This window comes from Mesoplodon densirostris, chromosome 16 (assembly GCF_025265405.1).
Source record: "Mesoplodon densirostris isolate mMesDen1 chromosome 16, mMesDen1 primary haplotype, whole genome shotgun sequence".
Lineage (NCBI taxonomy): Eukaryota > Metazoa > Chordata > Mammalia > Artiodactyla > Ziphiidae > Mesoplodon > Mesoplodon densirostris.
The window spans coordinates 25,736,453-25,756,923 of NC_082676.1; the positions used below are offsets into that span (position 1 = coordinate 25,736,453).

The 20,471-nt window shown below is 53.6% G+C and overlaps 1 protein-coding gene across 3 annotated transcripts; it reads left to right on the forward strand.

Annotated features, from left to right (window-relative positions):
- The first annotated feature begins 313 nt into the window (after positions 1-313).
- E2F1 (E2F transcription factor 1) lies at positions 314-19,664 on the forward strand. 3 transcript variants are annotated; one of them, XM_060078602.1, is made up of 8 exons: positions 314-419; positions 13,590-13,660; positions 15,376-15,466; positions 15,831-16,050; positions 16,900-17,052; positions 17,773-17,887; positions 17,982-18,207; positions 18,335-19,664. In XM_060078602.1, exons 1-8 carry the CDS (start codon positions 329-331, stop codon positions 18,580-18,582), a joined length of 1,215 nt encoding a protein of 404 aa, XP_059934585.1. In that variant the 5' UTR covers positions 314-328; the 3' UTR covers positions 18,583-19,664. The 3 variants fall into 3 exon arrangements, with proteins under 3 accessions (XP_059934585.1, XP_059934586.1, XP_059934587.1); XM_060078603.1 differs by lacking the exon at positions 13,590-13,660 and having other exon boundaries at positions 327-419; positions 18,335-19,663; XM_060078604.1 differs by lacking the exons at positions 314-419; positions 13,590-13,660 and adding an exon at positions 10,146-10,540.
- Positions 19,665-20,471: the final 807 nt, after the last annotated feature.

Genomic DNA, 20,471 nt, shown 5'->3' on the forward strand with positions numbered 1-20,471 from the left:
GCCAAAAAAAAAAAAAAAATCAATGTGAGTATCATAAAAAAAAAAAAAGTGAGTCCTTTCTTTGAGCCAATTCCCGCCCCCCACAGCTCCACCCTCCAGTCCCCAAATATCTTGGGCAGATCAACCTGAACCACCCTAGGTGTCCCGAGCCTTGTTGTAGATGACGCCCAACACTCAGGTCCACAGAACTCCAAGTGAAAGGGGAAGCACAAAATCGAAGTGAATTTGGGGCCCTTCTGCTGCTCCACTCCCAAATCAGAGGTCATTCAGGGAACCCATGTGAGAGCGATGATTCACAGGCCGAGGCGCCAAGAAGCCGCCTCCTGTGATGCTCGCGGCTCCCGCCTTCCACTTCGCAGGCTCCAGAAAGGATCCTGGAGATGGCGTTTCTGTCCACGTTGTTCGCTTCTCCCACTCCCGTGAGTGTGTTTTGTGTTTATGAGAATCAGGCTTTAAACCTGACACCCTCCTAAACCAGTGCCCCACCTCCTGGAGCCAACAGTCTGTGACTGCAGATGGGTTGCTTTCTGCGACAAGTTAGAGGGCATTTATAAAAAGAAATTTATGTTTTTTCCTCCCCTTGTTCCAGATTCATAGGGATGGGGGGTGTCTTGTTTCAGCCTTGAAAAGCATTTTGGGTGAGAGGGTGTTAATTTTAACCAGAGGCCTCCTACAGGACTCACTCTTGGGAGCTGGAGGCCGCAGGAGTCCAGCTAGAGGACAGAGGGAAAGCTGGGCTGTCTTCTGACTACTGCTTTTAGAGAGGGCTCCCTGCTTTCTGTTACAGGCCTGTGTGCTCATGATTTCATAAATAAGACGGGACCAGGCAGCACTGAAATGCAGGTCGTGGGGTCTCTGTCAGAAACCTTGCTCCCCCTGCTTTTCTGGGCTCCCCCTTCAGCCTCTCCTCGTGGGCTGGACATCAGCTAAGAGAGGGATCAAGTTCAGACCACGTCAGCTCTTTTTTTTTGGCCACGCTGTGCAGCTTGCAGGATCTTAGTTCCCTGACCAGGGATCAAACTTGGGCCCCTGGCAGTGGAAGCGAGGAGTCCTAACCACTGGACCACCAGGAAATTCCCCACATCAACTCTTTTTTTTTTTTTTTTTTTTTGTGGTATGCGGGCCTCTCACTGTTGTGGCCTCTCTCGCTGCGGAGCACAGGCTCCGGACGCGCCCGCTCAGCAGCCGTGGCTCACGGGCCCAGCCGCTCCGCGGCATGTGGGATCCTCCCAGACCGGGACATGAACCCATGTCCCCTGCATCGGCAGGCAGACTCTCAACCACTGCGCCACCAGGGAAGCCCATCTCTTTTAAGACACTCCTTTTTAGGGTGTATTTTTTTTTTTTTTTTTTTTTTTGTGGTACGTGGACCTCTCTGCTGTGGCCTCCCCCGCTCCGGACGCGCAGGCCCAGCGGCCATGGCTCACGGGCCCAGCCGCTCCGCGGCATGTGGGATCTTCCCGGACCAGGGCACGAACCCGTGTCCCCTGCATCGGCAGGCGGACTCTCAACCACTGCGCCACCAGGGAAGCCCTAGGGTGTCTTTTTTATGTGGGTCATGGACGCTTTTGGCATCTGGTGAAGCCTATGGATCCTTCTCAAGAATGGTGTTTTTAAAACCCATAAAATGAAATAGGATTACAAAAGACAACAATTATATTGAATATTGAAATAATTATCAAAATATTTTTTAAATTTGTGATTTAATAATGTATGTTCTTTTTCTAAAAATCTTAAAATATTTATTTATTACTTATTTTGGGTGCACCAGGTCTTAGTTGAAGCATGCAGGGTCTTTAGTTGTGCCATGCAGACTCTTAGTTGCGGCATGTGGGGTCTAGTTCCCAGACCAGGGATCAAACCCGGACCCCCAGAATTGGGAGCATGGAGCCTTACCTACTGGACCACCAGGGAAGTCTCTTGTAACATGTGTTCTTTTTTAACACATTAGATAACAAGATCTAGTGGCAGGTCCAAAGCTACCATGATTTCACAGGTGCAATAAGCATAAATAGTATCTCAAGATCCCTGCGGCAGCTGTGGTATGGAAATAGCTGTGATTTCTCTTGGAGATAAAGTCCCAGGTTGCTACTAATTGGCCTCTGGTTTGTTGCCTACATTTAAGATCGAAGGAAATGTTACATTTCAGTTAGAGACTAGTGAAAATATAGATGTAATTTTTTTTCCTGTCCCAAGTTTATGGAACTTGGGTTCATGGATCACAGATTCAGAACTCCTCCTTGAAAGTGACCCTCCCAGCCTGCCCCTGTGGCAGCTGACATTGTTTACCAAGCCCTGAGCACAGGAATAGTAAAAATAATGGCTAATATTGACTGAGTTCTTGCTAGGTACTAGGTACCTGGTGATATTGGAGGCTAGGATGGATTGATTGACTTTTGGCTGCACGTGGGCTTTCTCTAGTTGTGGCGAGTGGGGGCTACTCTTTGTTATGGTGCACAAGCTTCTCATTACGGTGGCTTCTCGTTGCGGAGCACGGGCTCTAGGTACACGAACTTCAGTAGTTGCAGCACGTGGGCTCAGTAGTTGCGGTGCACAGCCTTAGTTACTCCGCAGCATGTGGGATTTTCCTGGACCAGGGATCAAGCCCGTGTCTCCTGTATTGGCAGGTGGATTCTTAACCACTGCACCACCAGGGAAGTCCAGGGAGGCTAGGATTTAGCAATGAAAGAAGCCAGTTCCTGCTCACCTGGGGCTTACCGTCCAGGGAGGGAAAACTGACAAATGAATATACAGATGTGGTCACTTCAGAGTGGTAGATGCCAGGAAGCCAGTAGTACAGGCACTGTAATAGAGTGACTTGGGAGGAGAATGGCAGGGTCTGTTTTCCAGGGAGAACGGCGGGGTCTGTTTTTCCCTCCTCTTCTCTGAGGAGGTGCTGTTTGCTCTGAGACCCAAATGATGAGCGAGTCATGCAAACATGTAGAGGAAAGGTGTACCCCGCAGGGGATCTGCCAAGTGCACAGGCCCTGAGGGGGGAACAGCTGACAGCATCCCAGGGCCTGGCAGGAGGTCTGCGTCGCTGGGACAGAGTGCCAGGCGGGGGCTCACTGGAGTGTTGGAGATGGAGTCCTGGAGGCTGGTTGGGCCCATCAGGCAGGCTTCGTGGGTCAGAGTGAGGGCTTTGGGTTTTCTTCTAAGTGTGACAGGCAGCCTTTGGCAGGTTTAAGCAGGAGAGTGATGTGATATGATTTACATTTTGGAAAGATCCTTCGAGCTGTGTGCGGAGAACAGAATGTAAGGGGCCAGGCTGCCAGCAAGGATCCAGTGAGGAAGCCAGGCAGTGGTCCTGGTGAGAGACCATGGCAGCCTGGACCGGGGGTGGGGGCCGCGGGGTGGAGAGAAGTGGGCATATCTGGGGTGTCATTTGGAGAGCACCTCAGTGGCCCAGGGCTTTTGGGAGGGGGGAGGTGAGAGAGAGGGGTGTAGCAAATGACACCCCCCCAGCTGAGAAACAGGCCCTGACCTTGCCCCCCCTCGCCTCTGCAGCCCCCTGCGGCCCTCCACTGCCCCTCTGGGGGCGGCCACCCGCCCACCGGGCCCCTGGCATGCGAGCTTCCCAGCTGGTCCCGATTGTTGCTACTCCCCAGGGAGTCATGGGAACACACTCCCCCTGCCCCCTCCGCCCCCCTCTTCCCAGACAGGGCCAGGCCCTAACAATGCCCCTCAGCCAGCCAGTGGCCTGGACACAATGCCCCTGTTTCGGTTCATTGCCAGCTCCAGGAGGCCTGCTGGGTTTCCTGGCCTGTTTGGCACATACATAACTCCGGCTTCCAGCAGGGATTTTTTTTGTTGTTGTTTAAAAAAAAAAAAAAAAAAAAAGGGAGAGAGAATATCTCTGGCTCCTGCTCTCTGAATATCTTAATATATGATAAAGAGCCTTTCTCTTCTCATCCTGAGCTCTCCCTACTCCCCTCCCTGACCGCATTTGCCATGTGCCTGTCAACCCAGAGGCCAAATGCAGGTCAGCAGGTGTCAGAGAGAAAATGAGAAAAAGAAAGAAAAGAGGCTCGCTCCACCATGGCCAGCCTCAAATGTGCTGGTGAGGCTGGAGGTGATGAGAACAATGAGGGCCTCTGACGGGGCCCCGGCCCTGCGCTCTTCATTCACCTTATCTCCTGACTTCTAAGACGCCATCCAAGATGAGGCACAGAGTTATCTTGAGCCCCTAAGAAAGAAAAGAGCTGCCAACTAAAAATGGACATGCCACTGATTGTGTGATGCCCTTCAACTTCAGAGATGTTAAATATGAAAAAAAAAAGTCTGAGAGAGGACTTCCCGGGCGGTCCAGTGGTTAAGACTCTGTGCTTCCATTGCAGGGGGCACGGGTTCGATCCCTGGTCAGGGAACTAAGATTCCTGAATGCTGCATGGTGCAGCCAAAAAAATTTAAAAATTAACTAATTAAAAAAAAAAGTCTGAGGATCAGTGGAATATGGGATTGTCTCATCTACCCACTTCATTGCCCTCCAAATGTATTTTTCTTCTTATCTTTGAACCTAATAGAGTTTGGGAGGCAGTGCAGGGATTGCTGCTTGAAAACTCTCCTGTTCTGCAGCCTAACAAGAATTTTTTTCTTTTCTCTTTTGGAAAAATCAGGAGGAGATGTAGGCAAGCTGCTCCAGTGATTCATCTTTCATTCTTAGTAACAGCTGACATTTATTGAGGGCTCTCTATGTGCCAGCTACTGCCCTAAGCACTGTAATAACTCAGTTAATGTCCCAACAACCCTATCAGGTAAACACTGTTATCATTATTATTACCATCCCCATTTTACAGATGAATAAACAGAGCCCCTGTGCTCTAAGGGCTCCCCACCTCCTCACTTCCACACTGGTCAGGGCAGGCATAGCCACTGTGTCTGGTTTTCTCCCCTCTCCTTGGAAAAGCATAATCTCTCCGCAGAGGCTGGAGTGATGGAGAGAAGGGAAGAGGCACTGGGCCAGCCTTGGAGAGGAGAGGGTTCCCCAGAGCGTGAGCTCATGGAATAACGGGGGCTCGAGGGAAAGGAGGCTCGCCTATCAACTAGAGGCCTATCCACTTCCGTTGACCTTGGACCTTCTGGCCCAACCCCACTGAACATATGGACCAGCTAATGGCCGAGGACTTGGCCAAGGCCACACAGCCAGGCAGCTGCTGGCTGGCACTAAGCCCTGTGAACACCCACTTTCCCTACTCTGCCACGTCCATATCTTCTCTTTAGCTACCCACAAAGCAGAGGAGCTGTGCTGCTGCTGTAATGATGTCACTAATAGAGTTAACATTTATTGGCTGCTTACTCTGTTCCAGGCACAGGCATCAGGGATTGCAAACCCAGGTACCCAGAATGGCAGGGCAAATAAGGTCACCGAGTGAGGCAATCCAGGCAGGGACGCTCGTGGCCTGGAGGGTCAAGGCTCTGGCTAAATGGGGGACAGCAACTGCTCAGCACCCTGATGGCCTGCCTGGTATTGCCAGATATTACTGGGTTTTTGTTAAAGCCAGATATTTTAATTTTTATATAGCATTTCCCAATTAAAAAAATTTTAAGACTAATTCATAATTCAGGAAAAAAATAATCTGGGTAAATTAAATCATACCTGCAGTTTGAAAATTTGAAAACTCTGCTTGTCTTGTTTTCTCATTTAACCCTGGCACCCATTCTGTCAAGGAGCCTTTGCCCCTTGTTCTATGGATGAGGCAAGCAAAGGTCTTCAGTGGGGTAAATCACTTACCCATCTGGCCAAGCCACATGGTTGGGGTCTGCCTGACTCCCAAGGCTTGCTCCCATGTTAGGCGGCTTCCCGAATGGGTAAGAGGCCTGTGTTCAGACACAGCCAGAACTGGCACAGTGACAGACACAGCCAGAACTGGCACAGTGACGGTTTACTCCAGTGACAGTAAACCGTCAGTCAAACAATTCAGTGTAGTGACAAGGGATCATTCAAGATGAATGTAACGTTGCAGACATAAAACTCCCCACCTCCTTCTGCCAGAACTCAACAATGGATGCCTCTGTGCCCCTTAATAAAATTAAGTCACGACAGAATCATTTCTCCTTATCATAATGGGATATTCATGTTTGGAGATTTTTTTTTAAGCTATGAATGTACGTTTAGGGGAGATGGTGTATGTGGAATAAATAGCTTTGAACTATTCATGTCGCTTGTCAAACTTCTTAATGAGCATATTGTGCAGATACATAGAAATAATTCTGACTCTCCCACTGGACTGTGAGCTCCAGGTGTCAGAGATGAGTGTTTTGCTTCCAACTGTCTCCCTGGCACCTGGCACAATATCTGACACATAGTAAGTGCTCAGTAAATATCTGTGGATTGAATGAGTGAGGCTCAGAGGAAGTAATTGACTTGCCCAAGGTCACACAGACTCGGATTCCGGTTTACATCCACCTGATTTAGAAGCCCATGCTATCACTCCTCTACCATCCTGCCTCTTGGAAAGATGTGTTCAGGTGGAGGATTGTGGGTCCAGGAGCTTCCACTCCTTTGGACTCCTCTGGAGTAAGGAGTTGGTGATGGTGGTGATGGAGGTGAGCACCTATTAATTAAGCCACTATCCACCATAATATGTTTTGGAAACCACACATTATAATCTTGACAGCCCTGAGCCTGGTTCTGGGGTATTTACAGAGGGTGGTGTGTATGAAGGGCAGGCCCTGGGTTTTACAGTGGGGGACTGTTCAGTTCTGCTGTGTGACCTTGAGTTGCAAGTGCCCCTCTCTGAGCCTCCATCCCACACCATGTGGATAAACAGGCTTCACTTATGAGAGTGTCAGGTTGAAAGGAGATCATCAGTGGAAGTGGCTGCCCAGTAATTATGGATTTTTTGGAAGGCTACCAGCCTGAGAACTGTTGAGAACAGCCTTATCAGGATCTGTCGGGCTTGGGGCCAAGAGGCTCTATCTATCAGGCCTTTGCTGTTTTCAAGTGGGTATTAATAGATACAGAAGGCCCGTATCTCTTCCTGGATTTCACATTGGGAATTCTGCTCTTCACTCCTTTCTGCTGCAGCAGGACAGGAGGGATTGTGGGAAGGAGGGCACCTGCTTCTACCTGGGAGGTTGTGTACTTGAATACTTTGGGCAGGGCAGGGCTTTGAAAAACCCCTGGCTTTGGCCTTACGGAGCCTGAATAATAGCTTTCTCATCCGCTAGGTAAGCTCATGCCTTTTAGGTCTCAAGTTTCCTCATCATAAAATGGGGCAGTAGTATCTGTCTTCCTTCTCCAGCAACCAGTACAGTGCTTGGTACATAACAGGTGCCCAAGAAATGTTTGTTGAATGACTGTTGGGCACGAGAGGGCTTTATAGAGTGAATGTTACTGTTGTTGAGACCCTTTGGGAATGTGTGAAGGAAGGAAATTCCCTTTGGAGTGGGAATGTTGCTGGCTTCTCTCACCCTCTTGTCAGGATCTGGCTTGGCTATGTAGAATGAGACCTACCATTCTTATGGGAGCTTCTCTAACTAGGGAGAAAGGAGGGGGACAGGCCAAGCCCAGGGCTGGGAATCCATGTTGGCCAGATTCTATCACTGGCTGGCTTCACTTCTGAATGGGCCTCAGTTTTCCCTTCTGTACCATAAGTGAGAGGCTTATTTAGTCTCTCTGGTCCCCTCTAGTGCTGACATAGTCCGGGATTTGCGATGAGTAATTTCACAAAATGCTTAGGAAACTCCTGCTGCGTTCCTAAACCATCTCATAGTTTATGAAACTCTATACTTTTCATCCACATGGCAACCCTGGAAGGCGCCAGGGCAATAAGCCCCCCCCTTTTTTAAAAATAAATTTATTTATCTATTTTTGGCTGTGTTGGGTCTTCGTTGCTGTGCGCAGGCTTTCTCTAGTTGCGGCCAGTGGGGGCTACTCTTTGTTGCCGTGCGTGGGCTTCTCATTGTGGTGGCTTCCCTTGTTGCGGAGCACAGGCTCTAGGTGCGCGGGCTTCAGTAGTTGTGGCACGTGGGTTCAATAGTTGTGGCTCACGAGCTCTAGAGCACAGGATCAGTAGTTGTGGCACACGGGCTTCGTTGCTCCGCAGCATGTAGGATCTTCCCAGACCAGGGCTCGAACCCGTGTCCCCTGCATTGGCAGGCAGATTCTTAACCACTGCGCCACCAGGGAAGCCCAATAAGCCCATTTTACAGATGAGGAAACTGAGGCTAAGAAGTGTCCACAAGGGGCTGTAATTCGAGGCTGCCCCATACATTTTGGTTATACAGGAATACCAATTTGTTCTCAAATATGAACGTGCATAAAAATTACCTGGAATGAGGGTGGGGGGTTGCATGTGAAAATGAGGATTCCTAGGCACTTAGATTCTAAGTTGGCAGGGCTGGGGTGGGCACATAGTTAACAAGCACCCAGGTGATTCTGAAACCGGGGGCCTAAGGGCTACTCTTGGAGAACCAGGGCCTTCTCATTGCATTCCAGGTAGCCTCTAGCATCAGCCTCTATTTCTTTAATAACCCTTCTCAGCACCTGCTCTGGACCAGGCCAGTGCTGGGAAGAGGCCCTAATGCAGCTCCCAGTCTGATAGAGGCAGATAGAGAAATCCATTGCACACTCATTGCTAGAACAGAGGCTAGGCTGGGCAATGGAGGAAGTGAGCTAGCTCCAACAGTGGAGGGCTCCCTGGAAGAAGTGATCTTTATGCCGGGCCTAGGGATCTCATTCTTGACTGCATCTTAGCTACTTTTTTTTTTTCTTTTAATGGGTCATCCCCACCAGATGGCAGGCAAGTTCATAGAAATCATCAAACCTTTCACATCTCTGCCCTCAGTGCTGGCACAAAGCCTGGCACAGAGGAGAGGACAATATTGGTCAAATCAGGTGAACTGAGCAATGAGAAACGGCTGATGGAGAGGTCCCAGGGCCTCTGGATTAAATGCATTTTCATGCTCAGCACACTCACCTTCTCCCTTTGTTAGATCTAACATGGAATTTATTTATTTATTATTTTTTAAAATTAATTAATTAATTAATTTTATTTTTGGCTGCATTGGGTCTTCATTGCTGCACGCATGCTTTCTCTAGTTGCCCGAGCGGGAGCTACTCTTCATTGCGGTGCACGGGCTTCTCATGGCGGTGGCTTCTCCTGTTGTGGAGCACGGGCTCTAGGTGCGCAGGCTCAGTAGTTGTGGCTGGAGGGCTCAGTAGTTGTGGCTCGTGGGCTCTAGAGCACAGACTCAGTTGTTGTGGCCCACAGGCTTAGCTGTTCCGCGGCATGTGGGATCTTCCCGGACCAGGGCTCGAACCTGTGTGCCCTGCATTGGCAGGCGGATTCTTAACACTGCGCCACCTGGGAAGCCCCCTGGAATTACTTCAATAGTGGAAATTCCACATCATATTGTAAACATTTTTTACCTATTTCCCTCCTTCCCTTTTCACTAAACTGTGAGTTCCTTAGGGCCAGGAGTCAAGAATGGGGCACAGAGCAGGCTCTCAAAACGTTTGTTGAATGAATGAGTGAATGAATCAGTTTAAGCAGAAGCTGTGCATGGGGTGTTGAAGAGATTCCAGCTACAGGAGGGCTTGTAGAAAAGCCCAAGCTGCACTGAGTCAGACATCCCTCCCCATCTTCTGCTTGGACTCTGGGTGAGAGGGATAGGGTGGGTGCAGAATTTGAAAGTGAATGGCATTGGTGGGGCAAGTTGAGGAAGGGAGATGTGGCTGGGGTTTTGGAGGTGAGAACCCAGAAAAGAGGAGGGGCAGTTTCTAGAGATCTGACCTGAGTGTGTTGGGGCCACAGGTGGGGGTTCTGGGGGTCACGTGAGGTCAGCTGACGGTGAGATATGCAGAACGGACATTCTAGCTCCACTTAGAGGCATCAGCAGGATGGGGTACGTCGGGGAGTGGTTGGCTGCCCCCCTCCTCGGACAGGGGTCATCCCCTCTCGGGGCGGGGAGTGCGAACGCGCCTGGCACCGCCCCGACAAAGCCTGCGCGCGCCCCGTCCTGCGATTGGCCAGACCGCCTCGCGCCGCCGCCCCGTCCCGCCCTCCGCCGCAGGTCCGGCGCACTTCAGCCAATAGGCGCTGTCGCCGTCGCCTGCGTCACAGTCCGGATAGCCAATGGTGGCAGCGCTCGGCGGCTCGTGGCTCTTTCGCGGCAAAAAGGATTTGGCGCGTAAAAGTGGCCGGGACTTTGCAGGCAGCGGCTGCCGGGGGCGGAGCGGGATCCGGAGCGGGATCGAGTCCTCGCCTCGGCCTGCCGCCATGGGCCCGCGCCGCCGCCGCCGACTGCCACCCGGGCCGCGCGGGCCGTGAGCGCCATGGCCGTGGCCGGGGCCCCCACGGGCGGCCCTTGCGCGCCGGCGCTGGAGGCCCTCCTTGGGGCCGGCGCGCTGCGGCTGCTCGATTCCTCGCAGATCGTCATCATCTCCACGGCGCAGGACGCCAGCGCCCCGCCGGCCCCCGCCGGCCCCGCCGCACCCGCCGCCGGGCCCCGCGACCCCGACCTGCTGCTCTTCGCCACGCCGCAGGCGCCCCGACCCACACCCAGCGCGCCGCGCCCCGCGCTCGGCCGCCCGCCGGTACGGACACCAGGGACACTGGGCCAATTGCGCTACCTGGACCCCCGCGCAGACCCTGGCGGGGCGCGGTGTTTGGCCCGGCGGCAGCTGGGGCGGAGGAGGGTGGGCTGACGCGCCCGGGCTGGGCGGTGCCGAGCCTGGGTTCGTCCTCCGGGCCCCGCCCCGGGGTGCAGGGTGACCTCGGGCCAGTCCTTGTTTGCTGCTCTGTGCTCTGGGCCTCAGCTTCCTCGCCAGAGACGCTCGAGGGTCAGACTCAGTGATAATAATGGCCCCACGTGTATTCAGCTATCGCTGACTGCATGCCAGGTCTCTGGCAGACTTCAAGGCAGCTAAAACTCACATCCATGCTGTGAGCTCGGTGTTGTCACTGTGCCCATCTGAACTGTGTCCAGAGAGGGGAAGTGACTTGCCCCCTGGTCACAAGGCTGCAAGTGAGATTTGAACTGAGGCCTGCTGGCTTCAGACCAGAACGTGTGGCTGGGTGGTGCGCATGGCTGCTTAGGGAGGTCAAGGGGGGCGTCCTGGGTCCAGACTGGAAGAGCCACTGAGGAGACCCTCCTTCCTGCCTCGATGCTGGGACTGCCAGGTGCAGGCCTGGCCCTCCGGGCCTCTGGGGACAGGCCGCCTGGCTGGGAGGCCTTCTCTGCAGGGGCGGGGTGGCTGGGCCAGCTGCTGATCCCCTCCCTCTGCCTGTCCTTCCATCTGCCATCCTCCACCCTCCCAGACCCTGGTTGCCATGGAACCTCATTAATCAGGCAGGCAGACCCCTGGGCCCCAGTGGAAGTACTGGGTGGGTTGGGCCTCTGGGAGCTGCAGAGGAGGCCCCCGGTGCCAGGAGAGAGTAAATGCCCCAGGGAGATGCCTTGATAAAGTGCTCCCTGAGCAGCAAGAGGCTCAAGACAGTTCAGACTGGGGGGCCCAAAAGAAGCAGCTGAATTACAGGGGGAGAAGGGAGTGGAGCCCTGGAGCTTGGTCCTGTGTGCTCCAGGACAGGGCGTGGAGACCAGTTTGACTGGCACAACCTGTGGGTGAAGGTGAGGCACAGATGGGCAGGATGGGGTCTCTGCATAGGGCTTGGAGCAGGTTGTGGGAGGAGGCAGGGCCCAGGGCAAGGAGGTGGAAGCCGCCCAACTGCTCATGGCCTGGGTGGCAGCTGGTCCCTGAGGCATCCCGGCAAGGTTCCCCCAACCCCCTTGGCCCCTCGCCCAGTGTGGCCTTCCTTCCGGAATCACCGAGATGCTAATAATAACAATAGCAGGCACCATTGTTTTGAGACTGTATTGTGTATTAGACCCTGTGCCAAGCACTTTACCCAATTAACTCATTTAACCCTTTCAACAACCTTCCCCTTTTACAGATAGGGAAGCTGAGGCGTAGAGATGTTAGAACATTCCCTAGTAAGTCAGCTAGTGAGTGCTGGGACCAATCCAGATTTCCTGAGTGGTTAACTGCTGGGATGCCTTGCATACTGGAGATGCTAATAGAGGTTGAAGGAAGCCCAAGGTCCCTTCCTCCTAAATGAGTGAGAGGGATGGAAGCTGTACCAGGGGTGGGCCACCTGGCTCGTCTCCTGTACCCCAGCAACCTGTCCCTGTGGGTCCCAGCTTGGAGCCTGGACAAGTAGCCTCCAGTTTAGCTGATTGACAGGTACCTAGCAGGCCCAGGGCTGTGGGTCCTGCCCTTGGGGAACTGAGCTTCAGGCTCAGAGGGACAGCCAGGGACTGGGCTGAGGACGTTTGCCCTCTGCTCTCCACCCCCAGTGGTGTCAGGGGCAGCCTCATTGGGCCTGAGCATTCTGTTCATTCAACAGTTAGTGAGCACCTATGAGGTTCTAGGCACAGGCAAGTAAGGGGCCTCTGCCATCACAGTACTTAAGGGCCAGTAGGCGTTTTCTGCCGTGGGCAGGGGTGAGGGCTGGTGCGGTCTTGGAGCTGAAGTCCAGAAACATAGGCCCAGCTTTTGCCACCCAACACCCCCTAACATTGTACCTGTGGGTAGCCACTGGCCATCTGAGCTGTGGCCTCCACTGACCCTCTGCTCTAGCATTTGTTTGGGGCAGTCCTTGAAACAAGTGACAGGCTCAGCTTCTGCACGAGTGAGCATTCATTGAGTTCCTCCTGCATACAAGTCTCTGTGCAATTCAGCCATTCCTCCTGGCCCTTCCTGTCCACCTCTACCCTGTTGTCATGGCTGTTAAAAAACAAACTAAATATAATACACATTTACTACAGAAAAAGAGTTAAAAGGCTAGAAAGTTGAGGGGGACAAGATCCCAGCCCCATCCATTTTTCCTTTTTTTTTCCTCCTGAGCCTGCTTTTGTTTTTAAGGTGGTTATGACAACTTTATTTTTCTAAAGTTTTAGAAATTGAAGTTTTTCCTTTATGTCTGTGTTCCAACAGCACATCATCCACACTTTAGAGATAAGGCAGCATGGTCCTCATGGTCCTCCCTCCCATACAGGGGTCACCCCTGAAATGGATTCTATAGTAATAGAAACTGAACCAGAGAAAATGGTTTCATGAGCTCTTTGTCCTCAAAAGGGATCACATAAATGCACTGCGTTATGTGTTTCTTGTCAATGTGTCCTTGGGAGGCTTCTGTATCAGCCTGCCTCACTCCGTCTTGACAGCAGCGTGGTATTCCAGAGGCTGGATGAACCAGTTTTTGTGTCCCCTCCCATGGATGGGTGTTTGAGTCATCCAGATTTTTTCACCAATGTTTTGTTTGTCTTCACCCCTGCCTTTTGGGTCCCTGTGCCTGCATCTCTAGAGAGCAGCAGCAGAAATGGGCATCCATCTGCTTGAGCCCTTGTTTTAGAGTGTGGCATTGATCTGCCTTCAGGGTGGGCACCCCTATGGGGAGCAGGAAGGAGGCAAGGGGTGCGGTTGGCTGGAGCATACTAGGGTTCAGGCCCTAGGGGCAAGGCTGGAGAGGGGGTATGTTCTGGTTCGGCTTTAGGGGGCCTGGCTTCCGGACTAGCCTCTGCCCAGCCCACTAAGGTTTAGATCCTGACTCCACCTCTCACTATGTGACCTCTCCGAGGTGCAGGCTCCTCAGGAAGTGGAAGTCCTCAGAGCACCTGCTGCAAGATGGTTGGAGGGTTTGATGACCGCACGCAGGTAAAGCAGTTACCTAGTGGTGCTCGGTACGCAGGAGGCACTCAGCGCGTGTTAGCTCTTCTATCCGCGGATCCCTGAGGGAATCCATGAGTGTGTGCGTGAGAGGGAGTGTCGGGGTCCGTCAGCATGTGGGGTGGCTCATTCAGCAAACGTTTGTTGATGCCCAGACCCTGTGTACAGAGACTGTTCAGACCCAGTGCCCGCCTCTGAGGGGCTCCCTGTCTTCTGAGTGAGACAAACGCATCGCAGAAATTTGTAGCGAGAGACCTTGTCGGGAAAGGTTGGGTTTGAGGCAGTTCTGAGGGAGGAGAGGCTCAGTTTCTCTTGTGGGATCGGAAAGGCTTAGCTTATGGGTAAGGTGCCTGCCCACAGAGGGGGAAGCGTTGGTGTGAATTAGGAGGGAGGGAGGCAAGGGCAAGCCAGGGAGGGGACCAGCATGAGCTAAGGCTTGGAGACACAGGTTTGTGAAGAAAGATGTCTCAGCAGAAGTTCTTGTGGAGAATTGGTGGCAGATGAGGATACTAAGGTGGAGGGGGTCAGATGGAGGCAGGGAGACCAATGGGAAGACAGCTGGTCCAGGTGGGAGGTGCTGGTGGCTGCGGTGACAGGATTTCTTGGTAGCTAGATGTGATGAGGGCAGCAGGTGGGGCTGAACCAGGTTCTAGCTCAGGAAACCCTGTGGGTGGGGGAGGGGAGGGTACATCAGGATGCACTGGAGATGCCTGTGAGACCTCCAGGGCAATCTCCATCCTTGAGTGGTGTAACTAAATCAGGGGGCACCTGGGCAGGACTCCTGGTTCTGCCATTTCCTGCCCATATGACCGTGCGCTTCTCTGGGTTTCAGTTGTTTCATCTGTAAAATGGGGCCATTACTGTGCTGCCATATTCACAGACAGTCAGAAACCAGAGAGAGGCAGTGACTTACTCAGAGGACCTGTTTCCTAGTGGCTTAAAACAACAAACATTTATTATCATACAGTTTCTGGGGGTGAGGCATTCAGGGGTTACTTAGCTGGGTGCTTCTGGCTCAGGGCCTCTTCTGAGGTTGCTGCCAAAATGTTGGCCCGGCTGCAGTCGTTGGAAGGCATGACTAGGTTTGGAGGATTTGCTTCTGAGCTTACCTGTGTTGCTGTTGGGGGGAGACTTCAGTTCCTTGCCACTTGGGCCTGTCCTTACGGTGCTTGAGTGCCTGCGTGACATGGCAGCTGGCTTCCACCAAGAGTGAATGATCCAGTAAAGAGAGCAAGGAGAGGGCCTCCCTGGTGGCGCAGTGGTTGAGAGTCCGCCTGCCGATGCAGGGGACACGGGTTCGTGCCCCGGTCCGGGAAGATCCCACATGCCGCGGAGCATCTGGGCCTGTGAGCCGTGGCCGCTGAGCCTGTGCGTCCGGAGCCTGTGCTCCGCAACGGGAGAGTCCACAACAGTGAGAAGCCCGCGTACCAAAAAAAAAAAAAAAAAAAAAAAATTTGCAAACTACCGCATGCCCCCGAGAAGGTAGTGGTGGAACTGGGGCTGGAGCTTCTGCCTTCCAGTTGAATGTTCTGTCCTATGGGGTAGGATTGTGTCCCCTGGGACCTCCCCCTCACTCACACACTTGGGCATCCTGGGAGAGAGACTGAGGCAGGGGGCGGCCCGGGAGCACCAGGCCCTCAGCCAGGTCTCTTGTGGCCCCACTCTCCTGGTTACTGGGCATCCTCCCGTTGTTTTTGCCGTAGGTGAAGCGGAGGCTGGACTTGGAAACTGACCATCAGTACCTGGCTGAGAGCAGTGGGCCAGCTCGGGGCAGAGGCCGCCACCCAGGAAAAGGTACCCCCCGAGCTTGGGCTAGGGCAGACCTCCTGGTTGGACCCAGGTTGGGGGGTGGTTGTGGACAGACAAACATGCTTGCAGACTAAGCTCTGGTCTGTTAGGCCTGGGCCTGAGCCAGGCCTCTGGGGGCGCCAAGGGGCAGCTGGAGTGGCCGCCTGGCATGGCTTCCCCAAGCCCTGGGGGGTGGGGAGTTCCCCGGCCGGAAGAGGAATACTGTGGTTGGCAGGCTGCCACAGGGCCTCCCTGCTTGGCCTCACCAAGGGGAAGGAGCCATCTGCCCCCCCAGCCCCATCCCCCAGAGCCTGGCTGGGGCTGGGGGGTGGGCGTGGTGCTGAGGGACCCTACCCTACCTGGCCCCCAGGTGTGAAATCCCCAGGGGAGAAGTCACGCTATGAAACATCGCTGAATCTGACCACCAAGCGCTTCCTGGAGTTGCTGAGCCGCTCGGCCGATGGTGTCGTCGACCTGAACTGGGCAGCTGAGGTGCTGAAGGTGCAGAAACGGCGCATCTATGACATCACCAACGTCCTTGAGGGCATCCAGCTCATCGCCAAGAAGTCCAAGAACCACATCCAGTGGCTGTAGGTACCAGCCAAACAGGAGGGTGGGTGGAGGCCCAGGGCCAGGCCAGCCCGGAGGAGCTGATAGCGATACCCACTGTGGCTGCCCGGATCACCATCTTACTGCTGGGAAAACCGAGGTTTAGAGAGGAAAGTTGGCTTCCCTGAGGTGATAGATGCAGGAAAGAACACAAATCTTACCTACATGTAGCTCAATGCAACTTTACATATTTCTTCACCTGGGTAACCACCATCTCAATAAGAATAAGGAACATTTCCAGCACCCCAGAAAGTTCCCTGGTGCCCCTCCCCACAGTCCACGCCTCATACCACCAGGTGACCATTGTTCTGGCTTCTGTTGCCATTGATGAGATTGTTTAACACAGCTGTTTTATTCTTGTTAATTCTTATTTTATTTTTCCCTTTTTGCCTCTTTCCCTGGTCATCCTACTCCCCTCTCTGACACATTTGTGTTCTCGGTTTTCGGTAGATATTCCATTCTACATCATTTTTTTTCTTTTCACTTAATATGTCTTAGAAATGCTTCCATGTCTGCATCTAATGCATTCTTGTCCTTTTACACGACTGCATGGTATTCCACGGCATGTCTGCCCTCATTTACGTATCCAGCCCCCTATGAGGGACACACGGGTGTTCACAGACATTCAGGCCCGACGCTGAACCCAGCCAGTCTGCCTTGGAGCCCAGCTTCAGCCCTCTGCTGTTTCCCAGCTGAGGAGCCAGGCCAAGAGGAGCCAGGGCTCGCCTGGGTCTTACAGAACAGAGGCAGCAGCAGACTGTTCTGCTGAGGGTCACGCCTCCCGGGAAGAGGGGCCGGGAGCTGCTAACCCTCCCTTTGCCTCCCGGCAGAGGCAGCCATGCAGCAGTGGGGATCGGTGGGCGGCTTGAAGGATTGACCCAGGACCTCCAGCAACTGCAGGAAAGCGAGCGGCAGCTGGACCACCTGATCCACATCTGCACCACGCAGCTGCGTCTGCTTTCCGAGGATGCTGACAGCCAGCGATATCCTTGAATTGCCTGGAGGGTGACCGTGGCCCCATCCAAGTGGGAATAGAGAGGCTACCCTGGGCCCTGGATTCAGGAGAGGGTTCTGGCTTTGGATACCAGTCCTGGCCCAGCATTTAGTCACTGTGTGACACTGGACAAGTTACTCTCTGAGTCTCAGCTTCATCTGTAAAAGGGGAAAATAATCCTATTCCAAAGTTGCACAGATTAAAACAAGAAAAGCTAGGATACCAATAACAAACATTTATTTAATACAATGATTCGGTACCTGGTTGTAGCTTCAAGGTTAGAGATATAAGTTTTTATTTGTCTTTTATTTACAAAAATAGAAACTTTATTTTAAAATAAGCTTTTTTTTTTTAAGTGAATACCCAAATTATGTTTATACATTTTGGAGATAACTACTAATTGACACCAAGGTCATGGGTCAGAGTAAATTCTCAGTACCAAACCTGTATTTATGTAATTTATATGAAATTATTGCAGGCAGCCATTATTACCTTGAGATCTGATGGGTAGAGAGTGGTCTCACTGTACAGATGTGGGAACTGAGGCTCAAGGGCATGAGATAGGATTGAGTGCCAGCTATGTGCCAGGCCCTGGAGTGGGAGATGCAGAGGACAGGAGTGACTCAGCGGGTATGGGCTCTGCCTTATGAGCTGTCTGGGTGGGTGGCCCCCAAAGGCCAAAGGTCATGTGGTCCTTGACTCCACCAACCCTGGCCTATGTGACCTGCCAGGACCTTCGTAGCATTGCGGACCCTGCAGAACAGATGGTTATGGTGATCAAGGCCCCTCCCGAGACCCAGCTTCAAGCCGTGGACTCCTCAGAGGTGAGACCTGGGGGTCTAGACTGGACCAGGACAGGCTGGGCTGGGCTGGTAGGTAGCTGAGCCTCAGTTTACTCTGCCTGCTACCTTCACCCAGACCTTTCAGATCTCCCTTAAGAGCAAACAAGGCCCCATCGATGTTTTCCTGTGCCCTGAGGAGAGTGCGGGCGGGATCAGCCCCGGGAAGACCCCGTCCCAGGGTGCAGCTTCTGGGGAGGAGGACAGGGCAGCTGACCCGGCCACCACAGTGCCACCACCACCATCATCTCCCCCCTCATCCCCTGCCACGGATCCCAGTCAGTCCCTGCTAAGCCTGGAGCAAGGTGGGTGAAGGGTGGGTGGGCAGGGCGGGGTGGGGCCCCCTCTCCCGGGTGGGTGGGCAGGCGTGACAGCCCCTCTGCCCTCCCCGCCGGGGCGTCCCCGGCCTGTGATGCTCCCCCGTCTCCCCAGAACCTCTGCTTTCCCGGATGGGCAGCCTGCGGGCCCCCATGGACGAGGACCGCCTGTCCCCACTGGTGGCGGCTGACTCGCTCCTGGAGCACGTGCGGGAGGACTTCGCCGGCCTCCTCCCCGAGGAGTTCATCAGCCTGTCCCCCCCGCACGAGGCCCTCGACTACCACTTCGGCCTTGAGGAGGGCGAGGGCATCAGAGACCTCTTCGACTGTGACTTTGGGGACCTCACTCCCCTGGATTTCTGACGGGGCTTAGGGGGACCAGGGCCTCCTGGGATACCCACCCTGTCTCTGCAGCCCTGGAGCCCCCTGCCCCTGGCCGTCCTCCTAGTCCAATTGGAAACATTTAATTTATACCCCTCTCCCCTACCTCCAGAAGCTTCTAGCTCTGGAGTCTGGCTACTGCCAGGAGGCTGAGCAAGCCAGGAAGGGAAGGATTCTGTTTGTGGTGTGTATGTGCATGCACCCAACACCCGACACGTGTGTACACGGGGTGAGTGGTGTGTGAGCATGTGTGTGTGCATGTACCGGGGAATGAAGGTGAACACATCTGTGTGTGCACTGAAAACACGCCCCAGTGTGTCCACGTGTGTGTGCATGAGCCCATGTGTGCGCATGGCGGGGGCTCTAACTGCACTTTTGGTCTCCTTGCTCCAGGGGCCCCACGAGGCCCAGGGTGGCCACCTGCCCCCAGAATCCTGCGTGCTGACCGGGCCGGGTGGCGAGGCCTTGGCCTGCTCGTTTGCAGGACCGCGAGAGCACTTCTGTCGTCTTAAAGGTTTTTCTGATCGAAGCTTTAATGGAGCGTTATTTATTTATCAAGGCCTTTTTGGCAAGCTTGGGGCATCAGCAAAGGGTAGGAGGGATGCGGGGCTGATGCCGCAACTCTCTTACCCCTGAGCGAGGGCAGGGGTCCCTGAGCTGTTCTTTGCCCCACTCTGAAGGAGCTGAGGCCTGAATGGTTTATTTATTGGGAAAGTGAGGGAGGGAGACAGACTGACTGACTGACAGCCATGGGTGGATCGAGGGGGGTGGTCTCTCCCCACGGGGTCACTGCAGGGCCCCAGCTGCCCCCAGGATGGATGTGAGATGGGAGAGGTGAGTGGGGGACCTTCACTGACAGGGTGGGCGGGAGGGGTGGGGTGAAGGGCCTCCCCCCCAGCCCAGACCACAGGGGCCCCTCCTGTGGCATTTGAAGCGCCCCTTCCACCCCACTTCTTGCTCTGCCCCACCCTCCAATCTGCACTTTGATTTGCCTTCCTAACAGCTCTGTTCCCTCTGCTTTGGTTTTAATAAATATTTTGATGATGTCTGGGCCCAGTTCGGGGACTATGTACTGGGAGCAAATGTGAGGGTGGGAGAGGTCAAGGTTGCTGGGGAAATGCCCATTCTCTACTTCCCTCTCCCTGTCCCTGCCTGGCTTCATTTTATTTGAGCCTCACCACCCCAAGAAAGGTAGGCTTCATCACCTTTTTTACCCTAATTTAAAAACTGGTCCAATAAAGTAATAAATGAACTCCCTTCCTTTTTCCGGCCCCAGAGGAGCCACTCTGATCAGTTTGCTATGCTCCTTCCAGATGTTTCTGGACATTTGTAAACATGCAACAGATAATTACAACAGGCTGATTCCGTGTCAGGTTCTGGGGACACACGTTCCCTCCCCTCATGGAGCTCTCAGGACCTGCTGGAGGAGACTCAAACAAATGAGAGGATCAGGGAGGGCTTCCTGGAAAAGGTGGTGCTTGACCTAAAGCTGTAGGATAGAAGAAATTAACTGAGGAGGAAGAGGAAGAACCACACCAAGCAGGAGAGGGCCACATGGGCAAAGGCCCCCAGGGCCCTGAGGACCTGAGAGAAACCAGTGTGGCTGGAATCCTGAGGTGAGGGCCAAGGCGGAGAGACGTTCAGTCTTGGGCTTTATTCAGGGGACAAGGACCCCGGTGAGTCTGAGAGAGGAGTGACACACCCTGTTTTATAATTTAAAAGCTCCCTCTGGCTGCTGTGTGGCGGATGGATTGAAGAGGGGGCCAGAATGGAAGAGCGAGGGGGAAGAGAAGCCCGAGTAGAGCTTCAGAGTGGAAGGGAGGGTGACTGGGAGACGGTCCACACGGACCTATTTAGCAAACCCTTAGGTG

Excerpts from the sequence above, each read along its gene's own strand:
- E2F1 (XM_060078604.1), top strand. The coding sequence starts at position 10,280 with ATGGCCGTGGCCGGGGCCCCCACGGGCGGCCCTTGCGCGCCGGCGCTG. Across the intron at positions 10,541-15,375 it reads CCGCGCTCGGCCGCCCGCCG|GTGAAGCGGAGGCTGGACTT; the intron begins GTACGGACACCA and ends TTTTTGCCGTAG. Across the intron at positions 17,888-17,981 it reads AAGCCGTGGACTCCTCAGAG|ACCTTTCAGATCTCCCTTAA; the intron begins GTGAGACCTGGG and ends ACCTTCACCCAG.